Genomic DNA, 18,122 nt, shown 5'->3' with positions numbered 1-18,122 from the left:
GGCCTATCCTCAAGCAGGCGCACTGACGTCATGTCAAGGCGCCTGCTTGAAAGAGAAGAACAGGGCAACGGCAACCTGTCATGTCATGGGCAGCTGACCGCGGTCCCGGGGGGGGGGGGGGGGGTTTGGTTGGCGAAGCTGCGCTCCAGCAGGTGATGGGGCGGGGGGGCAGAGCCGCACTCCAGCAGGTGATGGGGGTGTGGGGGGGGGCAGAGCCGCACTCCAGCAGGTGGTGGGGGCAGGGGACGGAGCTGCGCTCCTGCAGGTGATGGGGGCGGGCGGACAGGCAGATGATGCGGTGGGCGAGCGGAGGCGCGCACAGCTTAGGTGAGGTCTGGGGAGGTGCCATGAGCGCCCCCTAGCTGTCGGCGCCCCGTGCGGTCGCCCGGGCTGCCCGCCGCTAGAAACGGCGCTGGTATGATGTAAGCTTTGAATTTTCCAGTATTTGTCCACTCTTTTGGTCAGAGATGATTGCTTGGCTGATGTAGTAATCCTGAATAAAACCTATTTACCTAATAAAACCTGTTTTATTAGATTTTGTTTTTATAGTATCTGTTATGAGAACATTTTTTGTGTGCAATAAAAATTATGAATTGACCTCATTGCTTCTGCTGAACATTTCCTATACGCAATGTAAAACAGGACCTGTGGCGGGTGTAAAGAGATCTGTGTGACCCTGATCTCCTGATTCCCACCGCCCCCCCCAGTGATAAGGAGCTAAGTGGTTGTGGGTTCCCACACTCTATGCAGCTATACTGTTTTGGGGGTGCCCGTGATGGTAAGCTATAGAAAGGAAGGCAGACACTGATGAAAAAGTCTAGCAGAATTATAAATTCTTCCGCAATTGGTGGAAGAGTCTCATAAACAGTATACAGGAATGTGATGGCCGGAGCAGGGTTACCCACAAAACATATTTGGTTATCTCGAGCTTTTTTTTAAATTTTTTTTATTTGAGCCCATATGCTTTGTTACTAGTATTTTATTTTGTCTTTCTTCCTGAAGTAGGTGGCTTAGTAGAGATCAGCTATGGGAGAGATTTCCATTTATTTTTCTGGTAATAATAATTTTTATTTGTATAGCGCTAACAGATTTCACAGCGCTGGCAACATATCTTACAGTTTTGGGGTGCATAACAGCAAAATCCACCCAAATAGCAGCTTAGGAATATTTAGGATCAGATTGTAGGCAAGAACTTTTAGCAGGAGCCACACATAAATCCCACTATACAAAGATTAGTGTCCCCCCCCATACAATGACCCATACAGAGGTAGATACCAATTGTACACAGGCTGTGCACACCATATAGTGATTACAGTGCAGTTATATTTAGTGACTCCAACTCCCATATAGTAGTTAGACCCCTCTGTAAATCCATATATTTTAGGAGCTCTCTGTGCCCTCCTCTTATATAGTAATTAGGTCCCCTGTGTCCCCATACAGTAGTTGGGTTCTCCTATGCGCATCTATATAGTAGTTAGTCCTCCCTGTGCAGGTAGCCCCTTCTAAGTAAGTACTGTCCCTGGTAGGTAGAAATGCGCCTGTATGTAAACCCCCACCCACACTCAATAATAAGTAAGCCTGCAAGTATGTAGTATTCCCTGGCATCCCCTATAGGTAATCCCCTATAGTTAACCACACTATGCACCGCCTAGTAGGTAATTTCCCTAATAGTTAGCACCCCTAGTAGATAGTATCCCCAATTTAGGTATCCCCCAGCCTCTTATGGCTGGAAGAATGATGCTGCCTGCGGCCACAAGCTAATAGCTCCTCACTCTCTCAGTGACACTCTGTGCTGCATTTAACTGCGAGCACTCACAGTAATAAGTCCGCTTGGAGCACCCAGCGCTGACACTGCCATGGGGGGAGTGGAACGCATGGAGGCGATCCATAGTCTGGGCTACAGGCTATGGATTGCTGATCTGGTATAGTTCCAGGTTTTAACACTTGTACATAAGGTTTCAGGTTTTAACGGAGAACTGTTTAAACTTTATTAAGTAATAATTATACTTCACAATGACACCACAATGAATCTATTAGCAATGCAGAATTTGAGAGCTTTAGTGAAGCTCATAAGATGCTATATTGCTCCACCTTGAGGTAGAAATATTAACTGCAGTATTGATTTTTTACGTAAAAAAAAAAAAAAAGTATACATAGATAAATAAATAAATAAAAAGAATACATGAATGAATAAATAAATAAATAAATAAAGTTGTCGAATTGAGTTTAAGTCATTATACAATGCATGCCTAAAGATAAAATAAAAAAAAAAGATATGTTAAATGTATAAAACATGAGGCTTTAGGTTACATGTGCTTCCAATTGACTGTGTCAGGGGCCTTCTATTTGGCAGAAGGGAGAGTGTTTGGTGCACCTGAAAACCTCAGAAAGTGATGGAAACACCACAGAAATGGCATGGGTGCATGTGTACAGCACATAGGGCCATTTTATCCAGATATAATACAGCCAGATTCAGGCCCACAATATATGACAGAAACCAGTATCAGACCTACAGTATAACAGACCCCAGATTGTCTTCCCATCAGCATAGCCATAAGGGGACTTGGGGATTTTTTTTTGCCAGATAAGTCACAAGTGCCATGACATGGGTCATTTTGATTACTTTTTCATACTTCCGGAGAAACGGCACTAAAGTGCTTCAAGACAGGACCTATGTGTTTCGCGCGGTATCGCTTAATCATTGTCATGACAACTGGTTTCCCGGTCTCCTCCCATTGGCAGCTGCACAGGGGCCACATCCCCCATACTGGTACATAAGCAGCTTAGTAAAAGCCATAAATATACTAACCAGCAGTGAAGCATGGGCCCGGGCCATCCTCCAGTATTCCTCAGGTGTTGCCTTCATATCTCGATGATGGAGGTCAAGGAAATCCATGTTGAAAAATCGAAATCCAAAAATCGTAAGCCAAGATCCAAAGGCAAAAAGTCGTAGTCCGGGTAGTCCAAAGCCCAAAAAAAGTGCCCAACACTCAGAGTCTGCCTTCACTCAGTAAGGAGATCCAACAGACAGAGTTGCCTAGTGTATAATATTGGAATTTATTCTACAAATAATTTTTTATTAAAATAATATATTTTTTATTATTTATTATTATTATTATTTTTATTTTGCAGTTTAGCGATGTACACATGAGCTCAGTACCAGACACATGTACTATATCTATCCCTATGGCATCCAATATTCCTATATTTATAGTTAGTATAGAACAGAAGAATAAAATCTACAGCTCATCTATCAAGTAAAATAGAAGCTTAGCTAGGATTGGTTACTATGGGAAACGGAGGCCATTTTTACTGTAAGATTGCTGCATAACTTTCCCTCATGAGATGTTCTTCACCGATGTAACAGTTACTGGTTTCATGTTCTCTCTATTCCCAGTGTATACTATATATTGGGTTCTATGATAGTATTGAGGAATATAAGTCTATACATACAGGCCAGTGGGGGCAGTACAAAGGGGCTCTGCCATATTTGCCCCATGCTGGGCCAGATTATACTGACACTACCCCCTGTGTCACTGTATAACCTGAAGGACCAGCCAAGACATTGACTTTTCTCCCATACCCTATTAATAGAATATTATAGATTGTAGTCCCTAACCTGTATCTGTAAGGGCATGATGGGATCTGTAGTTTTACAACAGCTAAAAAGCCACAGGCTGCGGATCACTAATCGAAGACATCAATTATAACAAGTATTGTGTATAGATGACAGTGTAGTCCGGTGCTTCTCAACTCAAGTCCTCATGGCCACCAACAGGTCATGCTTTGAGGATATTCCATACAAAGTATCACCTGTGAAATACAAGGAAATCCCCAAAACGTGACCTGTTGGTGGCCATGAGGACTGGAATTGAGAAGCACTGGTGTATTCCATATGGTAATGCACTTTAGGGGCTGAATACTATATATAACAGGATGGGGAACCTATGGCTGCAAAACTACAATTCCTATGATACCTTGGCAGCCATTGCCATATCATTCGTTTTCAAGGTATAATGGCAATTGTAGTTTTGAAACAGCTTGGGAGCTGCAGGTTCCCCATCCATGTTATATACTATGCTAAACATCTGACCCACTGGCAGCTCCTCTGTATTATCTGTGGGAGCGCCATTGGTTTTTGATTATAAAATAGGAAATGAAGATATTTTCTCCTATAAACCTTCAGTTTAAGATATTATTAGCCTATATGGCAGTATGTGAAGTCCCTAGAGCTATGTACATCTGTATATCTGCTCAGAGCTTGTGTGGAGCTATAATACAGTCCTATATATGAGACCTAAACCCATACTATATACCGCTGATCGCTTGTTCCAAATGTTACCACCCCAGATTACTCACTCCAGTTTTGAGTGCAACCACTCAGATTACCCATAACCATCCCAGATTGCCACAGACTGCCTGTATCCCCCCGTTCGTCCATCACTACCTCTGTTTGCCCATCACCACCTAGAGACGAGCGAACTTTTCAAAAGTTCGTTCCGACCGGACTTCCGGATTTTTTCGGAAGGTTCGGTTCGACCGAATTTCGGATTTCTTCGGATTTCATAGTTTAAAGCATCTATATGATACAGGGGTAGTGTATTTGGTTGAATTTAGGGCTCTACATGTCAGTAATATCATTATCTTTTCGATCTCAAAGTCAATTTTTTTAAGACTTCAATATTCACCATTACAGGGTCTATGAAGGAAATTCACCATTACAGGGTCTATGCAGGAAAAAGGTCACAAATGCAGTGAAGGAGCAGCAGTAGTCATTATAAGCCAGTGGAGGTCCAGCAATAGTCATTTGAGGCCAGTACAGGCAGGAGCAGCAGTAGCCAACAAGGAGGCCAGGCATCAGCAACAGTAGTCAACATGGAGGCCAGGCAGGAGCAGCAGTAGCCAACATGGAGGCCAGTACAGGAGTAGCAGTAGTCAACATGGAGGCCAGGCATCAGCAACAGTAGTCAACATGGAGGCCAGGCAGGAGCAGCAGTAGCCAACATGGAGGCCAGGCAGGAGCAGCAGTAACCAACATGAAGGCCAGGCAGGAGCAACAGTAGCCAACATGGAGGCCAGGGCAGGAGCAGCATTAGCCAACATAGAGGCCAGGGCAGGAGCGGCAGTAGTCAACATGGAGGCCAGTGAAGGCCCAGCAGTTGCCTATATGGAGGGCAGGGCAGGAGTGGCAGTAGCCAACATGGAGGGCAGGGCAGGAGCGGCAGTAGCCAACATGGAGGCCAGGGCAGGAGCAACAGTAACCAACATGAAGGCAAGGGCAGGAGCAGCAGTAGTCAACATGGAGGCCAGTGAGGGCCCAGAAGTAGCCTATATGGAGGCCAGGGCAGGAGCGGCAGTAGCCAACATCGAGGCCAGGCAGGATCAGCAGTAGCCAACATGGAGGCCAGGGCAGGAGAGGAAGTAGCCAACATAGAGGCCAGGGCAGGAGCGGCAGTAATCAACATGGAGGCCAGTGAAGGCCCAGCAGTAGCCTATATGGATGCCAGGGCAAGAGTGGCAGTAGCCAACATGGAGGCCAGGGCAGGAGTAGCAGTTGTAATGGGGTGACATGAGCAGCGGAAGCAGAATAATGAGGTCCATGGACAGGCGAAAGGTAGTAGGGCAGCAGCAGGAATGGTGGAATGACCAGTAAGGTCTAGTTCACATATAGGCCATAATAGAAGCAGAAAAGGTCCTACATCTTGGTGACAATAGGACCAAATCCTACTCTGTGAATCAGAAGCAGGTGTCACAAAGTCCTTATCTATTCATGTGGCGTTCATTTTGATGAAAGTCAGACGTTCCACACTATCACAGGAAAATCTGGTTCTCCTGGGACTGACAATATAACCTGCTGCGCTGAAAACTCGCTCGGATGACACACTGCTGGCCGGACAGGAGAGTATGTCCAAAGCAAATTCAGTTAGTTGTGGCCAGACATCTAATTTTCCCACCCAGTAGTCCAGGGGTTTAGGTACGTTAGGTGGCAACGTAGAGTCCAAAAACACCTGGACTTGCTGTTTGAGGTGTGCCGCAATGTCCTGCTGCTGTGCGGGTGCTCCTGTTACCCCGGCCTGTGGCTGCATAAAAGCGTGCATCATGGACATCAGGCTCAGACTAGTGCCGCTGCTCATGCCACCCAAGCTGCTAGAGGAGGATGTGGAGGAGGCAACGCTGCTGGTGTGGCCCTGGTGGGAATGGCGTGAATGAGAGCGCCATGTTCCAAAGACTGCCACTGACTGTGCACCCAGCTCCTCTCTATAATAATTCATTTTTTCCTACCGTTGTGAAGGGTGAATGAATTCACACAGCTTGTTGTGATACAGTGGGTCCAGTATTGTGGCCAGCCAGAACTCGTCCCGTTGACAAATCCGTTGCAAACGTGGGTCAGCCCGAAAACATATCAACATGCGCTTAGCCATTTCCACCAGGGAGTTGGAAGGAGATCCCGCCTCCGTCTCCACAGCATACTGCCAATTGGTACTGCCTCCATCCTCCTCATCCTCCTCATAGCCCTGCATATCCTCCTCTGGTCCCCCTCTGGTCTGGCAGGAAGGCTCATCTCCTTCTCCTCCACCCGTCTCCCCTAAGAGTTGCTGTGCGTACAGGTCCTCCTCCTCCTCAACTTCCTCTGCCTCCTCCTCCACCAAGCCTTCCTCCAGCGACCCAGACTGCGACGATGGCAAGATCTGTTCCCCCTCACCACTGAGTCACATCAGCATGGACTCCAGTACATGAAGCATGGGTATGATGGCACTCAGTCCTGTATCTTGCCCACTGACCAGAAAGGTGGCCTCCTCAAAGGGTCGTATCAAGCGGCAGGTGTCACGCATGAGCTGCCACTGCCCGAGCTCCAGGTTACACAGGGGGGTCGCCGTGTCCGCCTGCATCAAGAAGAAATCAGTCAAGGCCTTCCTCTGCTCATAGAGCCGGTCCAGCATGTGGAGGGTGGAGTTCCACCGCGTGGCTACATCGCAAATGAGACGATGGTTGGAAAGACCATTCCTCCGCTGCAGGTCGAGGAGGATGTGGTGAGAGCGACTTGAATGGCTGAAATGGTTACACAGCTTTCGAGCCATTGACAGCACAGTCTGTAAATGGGATGAAGACTTTAGAAAGTGTGTAACTATTAGGTTTAAAACATGTGCCATACATGGGGCATGCCTCACTGTCCCACTGTCACTCACTACCGTCCCAACTTTAAGATGGCGTGGAGTCAGCCACGAGAGGATTTCTGTCTTGAGCAGGCAGTGCAGCTCTTCCCCTGTGTGTCTCCTTTCTCCCAGGCAGGCTAGGTGCAGCACAGCATGACACCTCCGTGCTACACCCAAGTGGTACAAGGGAGGAACAGTGGCGGTTAAGGAGGCTTTGGACCTACTGGAGGAGGTGAAGGAGGACCGCAACACAGGAACCCTGCTGTGACAACGGGGTGGTGTCATCGCCCTTCCTTGGCCAAGTTGCTGAGGGACCGCCGGCCATATTACATTTACCCACTGAGCAGTAATGGACATATACTGCCCTTGCCTGTAATTACAGCTCCAGATGTCTCTGGTTAAATGTAAATGTCTGCTCACTGAATGGCTCAGCGAGTCAGCAACCTTTTCGCGAACATAGCTATACATGGCCGGGATAGCTGTGTTGGAAAAGTAGTGTCGATTCGGCACCTTCCACCGTGGCTCCGCACACATCAGTTCACGGAAAGGTCGAGTCGACAACTTTAAACGGCAGAGCCTGGAGCACCAGCAACTTGGCCAGGTGGGCGTTCAGCTTGACTGCTGCGGGATTGCTGGGTGCATTTGTCTGCCTCCGGTATAGGGACTCCATGATGACAGGCTGCCTACTGTTAGCAACACAGGGGCCACCAGCTGAAGAAGGGAGTGAAGACACACTCCCTTCCCCAGAGGAGGTCTGACTCTGTGAAAGGCCCCCCTGACTACTGCTGCTTCCTGCTGCTGTTGACCACGGGTCTGCCTGGGCCTGCTGTGATCCACTCACAGACGGAAAGGTGGTGGCGCTTCATATGGGCAGCCATGGCGCTGGTGCCAGGATGGCAACTCTTGCCTCTTTTAATGCGCCTGTCGCACAGGCGACAGATGACCACATAGGTATTCTCCTGGCACTTTTTAAAAAACTGCCACACAGGCAAAGAGTAGAGTCTAGTACCGACAGGCTGTGAGGATGTGCGGGGTGCTGCTGATACTAGGACCTGCAGTGGAGGAGGTTTCCCCAGTGGTCATCTGCTTGTCCCGGCCATGCTTCCGACTTGTTAGTTGACTTCTGCAGCCTGTCTGCTTTTTAGTTGTGGCGGGCCTTCTGGCAGATGGTTTCCTGGTTGATGAATCCGTTGAATAAGCCAAATCCTGCCGTGGATCCCATGTAACATCCGATGTAGCATCATTCGGTTCCAGAATGATGCTATCATCCTCATCAGGCTCCTGCCCAGCCCTCTCTCGTCTACTGCCTACTGCTCTCCTTCCAGGCCTATCATGGGCCTGCTCTGATATCGCCTCCGACACAGCTATGCCCTCCACTTGATTGGCCCCTGTCTCTTCCTCCACGTGTTCATCGTCATCAAAGAGCAGTTGGCTGCTCATAGACACCAACAGTTCCCTTGCAGGTGGCGGTTCAAAAGTTAGCGGGATGCTACTGATGATGTCAGAAGGATGACGTGGGGGAATTGCTGCGTGCCCGTGCCAAGTCAGGGTCGTGTCCGAGGTACCCACAGATACCTGGCTGGCTGTCTCACTACTCATCCTTGTGGATGTTGAAGTGTGAGCCAGCCAACCCAGGACTGTGGAATTAGACATGTGGACAGGACCCTGGTGTGACAAAGGAAGCTCAGGCTTGCCACTGGACCCTCTTCCTGCGCTACTTCCTCTTCTGCCCCTTGAGCCAGACTCTCTGCCCTGCCCTCTGCCTAAAACGCTTTGTGAAGTTTCCTATTGCCGCTGTGCCATGACTTTATATTAAAATTATTTGTGTCTTAGGAGAACACGTATGTCATATACACTCTCACAAGGAGCCAACTATTGTACTTGGAATATCTGGATAGCACTTTTTTTTAGACTTTTATTGTCCACAAATGCATGAGGTATATTTGTGTCTTAGGAGAACACGTATGTCATATACACTCTCACAAGGATCCAACTGTTGTACTTGGAATATCTGTAGAGACCTTTTTTTTAGAGTTTTATTCTCCACAAATGCACGAGGTATATTTGTGCCTCAGGATAACACTTATGTCATATACACTCTCACAAGGGAGACAGTGTAGTGCTTATATATCTGTAGAGCACGTTTTTCTTCTGTGCACCCTTTGCTCTCCTATGCCTAATCTTTCTATCTTTAACCCTCTCTATTTTTCTCTCTCAATCAGTATATGTTTCTCCTGTCCGCTTTCTAATAATCTTGTGGTCTTTGCTTTTGTAAATATCTTCTCAGTAGTCAGTACAGCAGAGTACAGCAGCAGCGTTTTATCATCGACAAGCTGTGTGCAGTAACGGACTCCTTCCTCTCTCTCTCTCTCTTTCTCTCTCTCTGTGCAGACTGTGTCGTGCGGTCATGTGACCGCTCCTCTTAAATCAATACCACGTCACACAGGGGGTGGGCTAGTGCAAGATCCCTGCTGATTGGATGTGTTCCTGGCATCATGGGAAAGCGCTTCTCCCGCCCGGAACACTTCCTGCTTTCTAAAATGGCGGCTGCCATTTTAGAAGGCACGAAAAAAAAAAAAAAAATCGAAAAAAAACCAAACTATCTTAGAATCACTAGCATACGTTAAAGCAGCACTGAGCTATAAGCGCATAAAGTGAGACAGGTCAGATGATAAAAAAAGAGCCTGGTCATTAAGGCCCAAATAAGCTCGGTTAAGGGGTTAAAAGGACTATTGAGTACGTTTGTAAGCTAACTGCCTACCTAACTAGCCAATCTAAACGCTATACTAGCTCTGTCCCTGCTCCAGCACCTCTCCCTGTCAGCTAACAGACCACAAGTGAATCTAGCATCTGAAGACCTGAGTCTATACACACCTGATGCAGCCAGCCAATCACTGCTTTGCCAGCAGCCAACATAGCTGCTATGTAGCCAGATCTCCCATCCCCCTTCCGTAAGGTTTATTGGCTCATTAAAGCCGCCAAACATGTGGGGAGAAGACTATAAATGTTATTTGAGCACCACACGATATTTAAGTATCGAGTGCTTTCGAGTACCACGATACTCGAGTGATTAGGGAGCTTGAACGAGCATGTTAGCTCATCTCTAGTATACTACAGTATGTTATTCTATTACACAAAAAAAAACTTATGCCAAAGTAAATAAGGCACACATATGCACTGTGTCTAACCCATGTTTATAGGTACTTTAAGCAATAGATTTCAATGCATTTTTCATGTATATATATATGTTCAATGTATAGCATAGTGATATGCATATAGTGATATGCAGGAGCCTTTTACCTTTTGCATCCTTTTCCTTTTGTCACATTTTGTTATGTTGCGGCCTTTTGTTAAAATAGAACAATTTCCACCGTCATTCTGCACTCAATCCCCAAATTTAAGTTTCCCCCATCATTCCACACTCAATCCCCAAATTCAAATTTCCCCCATCATTCCACACTCAATCCCCAAATTCAAATTTCCCCCATCATTCCACACTAAATCCCCAAATTCAAATTTCCCCCATCATTCCGCACTCAATCCCCAAATTCAAGTTTCTTCCATCATTCTGCACTCAATCCCCAAATTTAAGTTTCCTCCATCATTCCGCACTCAATCCCCAAATTCAAATTTCTCCCATCATTTCACACTCAATCCACAAAATTCAAGTTTCCCCCATCATTCCGCACTCAATCCCCAAATTCAAGTTTCCCCCATCATTCTGCACTCAATCCCCAAATTTAAGTTTCCCCCATCATTCTGCACTCAATCCCCAAATTCAAGTTTTCCCCATCATTCCGCACTCAATCTCCAAATTCAAGTTTCCCCTATCATTCTGCACTCAATCCCCAAATTCAAGTTCCTCCCATCATTCTGCACTCAATCCCCCATAATGACAAAGTGAAAACAGAATGTTAAAAATCTTTACAAATTTATTGATAAGGAAAAATTAAATATTACAGTGACACAAGTGACACCCTTTCCTTGCTTTGGCAGTGATTCCAGCCTCCAGTCATCCTGGATAAAATGCCACAAGGTTTGCTCATTCACCTGACCGGCCTTTGTAAAAGTGCAGCCGATAACAATGTATTTAACGGGGAAACTATGAGCAGGATAGAAGCATCTAACCTACTGATATGTCCCTATAGCGCACAGGGCACTGAGGATGAAGGTAATTTTCTTACCTTGATCTTCAGGATGTTTATAGGTTATTTATTAAGCAAACTTAATGTTTTGGTGCAAGGGGGGGGGGGGCTACCATGCTCTGAATCCCCCAGCCCACTCCTCCTAATGAATATTACGCTGCGATCTGCTAATTTGTTAAGAGGGGCGGGTTTACCAGGCCGCTGATGTGCAGTGAAACGCTTCATTAGCATATTAAATAACCTACAAATATCCTTAAAGCGGCGCTGAAGATCAAGGTAAGAAAATTCCCTTCACCCTCAGCACCCTGTTCACTATAGGGAAATATCTGCAGGATAGATGCTTCTAAACTGCTCATAGTTTCCCTTTAAATGTGTGCACAAATGATACAATGATTGTTTGTGTGGTCCGGCTGCTTGGTTAGTCATGCCTTTTAAAGGGTCAATCTCATTGATCAGGTGCTCCCTCTTTTTTTTCCTTTCTAAAACTGACCATTAAAGGGGTAGTTCAGCAAAAAATGTTTTCTTTCAAATCAACTGGTGCCAGAAAGTGCCAAAGTTTTGTAGTTTACATCTATGTCTGGAGCAAGTGGTATTCTTTCCAGGCTGAAGAGCAGGAGAAGTTTTCTATGGGGATTTGCTACTGCTCTGGACAGTTCCTGACATGGACAGAGGTGATAGACTGGAAAGAAAACTCTGCAGAACATACAGCAACTGATAAGTACTGCAAGACTTGAGATTTTTTTTTTCAAAAGAAGTAAATTACAAATCTTTGGCACTTTCTGGCACCAGTTGATTTGAAAGAATTTTTTTCTTGGTGAACTGCCCCTTTAAATAAGAAGAGGGGTTTTCTGCATTTCTTTTAATTGTTCTGACCTGGTTGCCGCCATAAAAATTACATTCTCTGTATGAGGATCAATATATCTTAACAGTTTATTATATTCTGTAAAAAATTAAATAGCTGTCCATTATATACACAATGTTTTGTGCTTAAAAAGGAATTTCCCTCCTTATTCACATATTCTCTGTTGGACATCTGTTGTTAAGTCTCTTCAGAAATAGGCGACATTATCATGCCCGGTCATTGACGTCACACTTGGTATCTCCACAAAATTCTTTGGTTCGGTGTCGTCATTTATATGTTTGTACCGTTCTCCTCGATGCTGAGTCAGTGCTGGTCCCCAGTTGGCAGCAGGTCTGCAGGTCTTAAGAGATTTCACATAAGTGATTATTATATGATATAATGAGGGTTAAAGGGGTTATCCAGCACCTCTCCTGTCCTTAGTTTGGGTGTGCATTTACAGTTACATTAAAGTGAATGGAGCTGATAAGTTCAGGTATCAACATCTAATACAGATATACTCAAGTGCAGTCAAATTATTAAGCTGAGGCATCTGCAGTCTGCCTAATATCAGAAAGGACACATAAGACAACTCTGTGTTCAAGCTGTAAAGCTTCTGTTTAATTGAGCGATAAACGTCTTGTTATAAGCATAGATAAGAAAAAGAAAACAATTACAAAACAGCAGTTACATAGCCAGTGTCTAAGAAACTGATGTTCTTGGCTATAAGCCCAGACTTAGGGTAGTCTTGAGAAAGTTACAAGAAAGCAGCAGCTAAGAGGGAAACTGAGGAGGCTCCCTCTCTGAAGTTTCCGCTGCAGACTATCATCACTATAGAGCAGGCATGTCCAAAGTCCGTCCGGAGGGCCATTTGCGGCCCGCGTTCCGAACTTTTACGGCCCCCCAGGTATCCAGCTTGCTATTATCTGCCTGTGTTATAAAGCATATAGCATGTACCATGTAAAATGGTCGGCCCTCGCACATGTTCACTTCATCAAATTTGGCACTCTTCGAAAAAAGTTTGGACATGCCTGCTATAGAGCATCACTACTTGCTGAATGTATGTTTTACTTTTTATAGAATTACCTTCAGCCCCACAGAGCCTAATTGTGATACCACATACAACCTGAGAACAGGGGTGGTGCTATTTTTGCAAAAAAATTTGCTGTGTTTTTTTTTTTTTTTCTAATCCTGAATAACCCCTTTAAGGTGTGTTACAGACAGTACTGTACACGTAAGAAAGGGAACTCTATAGTAAAGACTTAAAATATCTGCCGGTCTAGGTTGACCTCCATTACAGAAAGGTTGCAGTTTTTCTGTAGATAGGATCCCCGCAAAGAGGACAGGATCGTTCAGGTTGAGCCCCCTTTCTCCATAGGTCTCCAAGCTCCATGGTCTGACTCTATGAGTTGTGGGCCGTTGATGCACTTAAAGGGCTATGTTATGGTATGCTCTCAATTTACATGTTAAAATGTCAGAAAATTGGGTAATAAATGTAACATGTCTATATTACATGTGATACATTATCAGTAAGAAGAAGGGAATATTTAGCCTCTTAGTTGCAGAGAACCCTATAGACCCAGTGCAGTTTGTACTTCTATCACCCCTTTGGCTAATATACAATGTATCATTTACTGATTCACTTACTTGCAGGAAGTTTCCTTTGGCACGGATAACTTTTATTATGGCTACTATTGGAATCCATATAAGGCAGAAGATGATCATACACCAGCCCAGAGCGGTCCCCCAGGTGGGATACTTGATGGTACCATATGATGGGGCTTCAAAGGTAATCAATGACCACAAGAGGATAGCCTGTAAAACATAGAAAGGCGTTATCGCAGCATCAGTATTCCAACAAAATATTTTACTAAAATGATACGTTATTATATATGATATCAGAGAATATATGAAGGCAACTAAACATAGAATAAAGATGGGTTGGGTTCCTATCATATGAATGGAAAAATCCTTTTAATATACCTTTATAAAGAATATAGGAAAGTTGTCTCTAGTAGTCATAACAAGTGCTAAGGACCTAAATGGTACAATCAATGCACATAACATAGCTCAGGTCACAGTCATAGCTATGGGGGTCATGGGTAGCAGTCACACTCAGGCCCTGCTGTCTAAGTCTATGGCCCCCTACATCACCAGCAAATTATGGACAATACATTGAAATTCTCCAACATTAATATATAATTTACCATTGTAGTATACTGTCGTTTGTAAGGCTAAAAAATGTCCATTCAGTTCAGCCTGAATTCAGTGTTAATCCAGATGAAGCAACCCCCCTCTAAGACCTCATATTAGGGGAAAATGGCAATCAGAATAAATCCTGGATCAGTAGCCCACCTCTAGATTCTAACTATAACCTGTTATGTTATTACAGTCCAGAGTGCATCCAGGCCCTTCATGATGGGGATTCTTTCCCGTAACAGCATTGAGGCTATAGAACACGCTCACTAGAGCCTTTAAATCCTGTATAATAAAAGTGTATGTTTCGGGAAATAGTGCAGTCATTGTCCCTAGTAGGCTTGGTCCGTTAAACCAAATGGACTGGCCATTGTATGCCATAACACTGTATATATATCGGCATTCCTTACTGACAATATCTATCCTAGGGTGAACCAAAGACCATTTTTCTGATGTGGGCCTAACCTAAGTGAAGTACCACATACTGTACAGGGCAATTCTAAAGGACATTTGGTATTCCTTTGTGTGGTGTCCCACCATGAGTCTTCTTTTCTGTTTCTCATGCACCTTTCGTAAAAGCTCTGTACTCAGGTTAAGTGGTGATGAAGGGTACTTTGCAGTTTCACCACTAGATGTCAGTATTTTGTATTTATATGTATTGCACGGCTAAAGGAGGCTAAGGGTTAAGAACTGTGTTGCTTCTGACCTATGCTCTCTGCTTCTAACCTATTATCTTTGTCCTTTCTTATGCACACACTCTTCCCTACCACTCACAGGGAAGTTCAATTAAGCCCCTGTAGGAGGAGTTACTTGGTGGAGGAAGTACAGATCAGTTCTAGTCAGATTCCCATGGGAGAAAGACATGCAGAGCAAGTGTCCCTGCTTAGCCAAGCAAGGGCCTGGCTGATGCCAGGACCCTTGTCCGGGACCAAAGGGCAGTCTAGTCTAAGACACGAAAGTGTACAGCTGGAGACAACCAGTTATTTTACTACTACTTGTGCTATATCTGTTATGCAGTGCTAAACACTAAAAAGGGAAAAGAGTCCAGGAACACCCTAACCCACAATGTTAACCAGTCTAAAAAGTGCAGGGCAGTATCCTGAACACACAAGAGGAACTAGCCTGGATAGGACAAAGCTACCAAAGGAGGTCTACATATCCTATCTCAGGGTAACTGGGACACACCCGGAAACTTTGCTTCACCCAGATAACCACGGAAGTCACTCGACACTGTAGGGGACAAGGTGGTCAGGCACAGTCTATACACGGGTACAAGTAAACTTATCACTCTAAAGTATCTCTCCAAAGTCCAAAGTTCCGGCAGAGTACATTGCTAAGGGCTCCTTCGACCAACTCTTCTCTACTTTGCTCTCCAACTCTCCAAGGATCGCTACAACTACATCACTTCTAGTCTACTTCTCCAAGCACCTCCTCAAGTATAACCAAGTTCCAGCACTTAATATGTGAAGTGTGTGTGTGTGTGTGGCTCTTCCGGTAGAATATGTGAGTTGCCAATATGTAGCAAGCAGCAGTGATATACTGTACTTTATTGTGGCTATTATAAAAGTATATAGAATAATAACATGTATTATTATACTACTAATGCTGGCAGGTATAGTCCAAAGAAGCACTGAATGGAATCCATTCTGTAATCACATACCAGTAATAAGGCTGGAGAGATGAACATCCAGCAGGCCCTCCACCACAACCAGAAACTCCAATGCTTCTTTCCAATCATCATTTCAATATCCTGAATGAACCGATTGACACCTACACGGTAAGATCAGGGTACATTTTTCTATTGAGAAACATGAAATTTTTATCTTGACATAGAAACTAGAGATGAGCGAATCTACAGTAGGAATGAAGTGAATTGCTTCATTCCTATCTGTATTCTGCTCATCAGGCTTTGAAGTCTGCTCCACTGCCTGCGCTCCTCCCCGGGTGCTGGGAAAACATGGATCCAGTTCTGGTAAACTGGGAGACGGAGCACAGAGCGGAGCAGACTTCAAAGCAGATAGGAACGAAGCGCCTTACTTTGCTCCTACTATAGAATCACTCATGTAGAGCTGGATACACATTAGATGTATACATACAGTGGGTATAGAGTATAGATTATAGAGTACACAGTAGCTGGATAATTATACACAAAAAAGAAAACCAAAGCATGAGGCCTAATGATGTCAGTATGAGTGGCCAGCAGGTGGCGATGTAAAGCTATCATTCCTTTATGCCTCTATTCAGGTCACATATTTACTTTGGTATGATATTTATTTTTACTTTATTTTTCCTGATTTTACTTGCAAGTTTCACATCCGACCCTCATGGCACAGTCTTTTCATTCGGTTTAAATTATTGAACACTAGTAAGGTAAAACAAATAACACTGCAGTGGGACACTATGTACTTTGTATGAGACTGGGAAGAACAATGGGCTAAGGTACCAGTATCCTAAGACATGGATTTAAAAAGAACAAATTGTTCAAATAACAAATGAGTGTTCATGTTTAATCCCATTTCTACCAATTTTGCCTACAATTGCTGATAGATCTAGGGGTATAACTATAGGGGTGCAGAGGTAGACTAGGAGTCACATAAGGAACCACAGTATTAAAAATGGAACATGGTAAACATGGGGCCCTTTTCCAGATTTTTCATTTAGGGCCAGAAGCTATAGGTTACTTCTCTGGACTTGTTCACATTATTTACTTGCTCTTTGTCTGCTCACTGGATCTTTTACATGGAGCACTAATATTCCTCTTCTGCTGATAATCACTCCATATAAAAGAATACATAGAAGATGAAGATCTTACCATAAATCCAGCATATGCCAATTAACTCAAGCACCGCAGCAAAGAGGAGGGCCCATCCACTACAGAAGTAATCAATTAGGTTAACCCAATAAATTCCTGCCTATAGGAAACAAGAAAGCACATGCTGCATACTGGTACCCAAAAATAAAGTGCAAAAATAATTGGCCATTGTCATTACAAATAAATAATGCTAAATCAGCAGGGGAGGTGATATACTACAGTACATCTTTGTAATTTACTTCATTTATCTTGTCTGTTTTTTATATGAAATACAATGCTGTAAAATCGGCCACTAGGGGGCTCACTTAAAGGAGAAGTCCGGCGATTTATAAAATTTGGATGGGTCAGGGTGGAATTGATTACAAGTACTGACTTACATCTCCCCGTGCCCGCAGTAGGCAGCGGAACTGACCTTGGGATCCCCCCTGGAAGGCATTTTTCACAATTTGGGGGGGAAGAGGCCTGTCCCCGTTGATGGACTGGCTGCTCAGCCAATCAGTGACTGAAGCGGCACCCCGCCCTAGTCACTGAGTGGCCAGTCTATAAGCCGCATTGTGACGTGTCATCGATGGAGAGCCCAGAGTTCAGCAGGGGCCTGGCAGCCAGCCTATGGTGACAGGGATCCGATGTTTTTTCATGACTTGTGGAAATGCATCAAGCAAGGTGGTTGTTATAGTCTCTAAAAGAGAAGTTATAGGTGTTACCAAATCAGGCTGATGGCTACCGGAATTCATTACTGTAAATGGCACAAAATGAATAGACTTAAAGGAGATATTCCGTCATTCTGGGATGAGTTGTGGATAAATGTGAAATGATGGTTAGCATTGTTCTCTTGCAGCACTAGTGTCCTGGATTCTAATCCATCTGCACGAAGTTTGTTTGATCTCCTCATGTTTACGTTGGTTTCTTCCTATAGCTGATAGACATGGAGGGAAATCTATAAAAGGGTGTAAATATACACCTGGTGTAAACTGGCC

At 44.6% G+C, this 18,122-nt stretch overlaps 1 protein-coding gene across 1 annotated transcript in view; it reads right to left on the bottom strand.

Annotated features, from left to right (window-relative positions):
* Positions 1-12,328: 12,328 nt before the first annotated feature.
* LOC138766003 (sodium- and chloride-dependent neutral and basic amino acid transporter B(0+)-like) overlaps positions 12,329-18,122 on the bottom strand; it is a 33,907-nt gene continuing 28,113 nt past the window's right edge. The window contains 5 exon segments of the mRNA XM_069943253.1: positions 12,329-12,501; positions 13,785-13,952; positions 15,994-16,103; positions 17,146-17,303; positions 17,749-17,824. Coding sequence (XP_069799354.1) covers positions 12,349-12,501; positions 13,785-13,952; positions 15,994-16,103; positions 17,146-17,303; positions 17,749-17,824 — 665 coding nt within the window. The 3' untranslated portion in view covers positions 12,329-12,348.

This window comes from Dendropsophus ebraccatus, chromosome 10 (assembly GCF_027789765.1).
Source record: "Dendropsophus ebraccatus isolate aDenEbr1 chromosome 10, aDenEbr1.pat, whole genome shotgun sequence".
NCBI lineage: Eukaryota > Metazoa > Chordata > Amphibia > Anura > Hylidae > Dendropsophus > Dendropsophus ebraccatus.
This window is presented reverse-complemented; position numbering and strand designations above follow the sequence as displayed.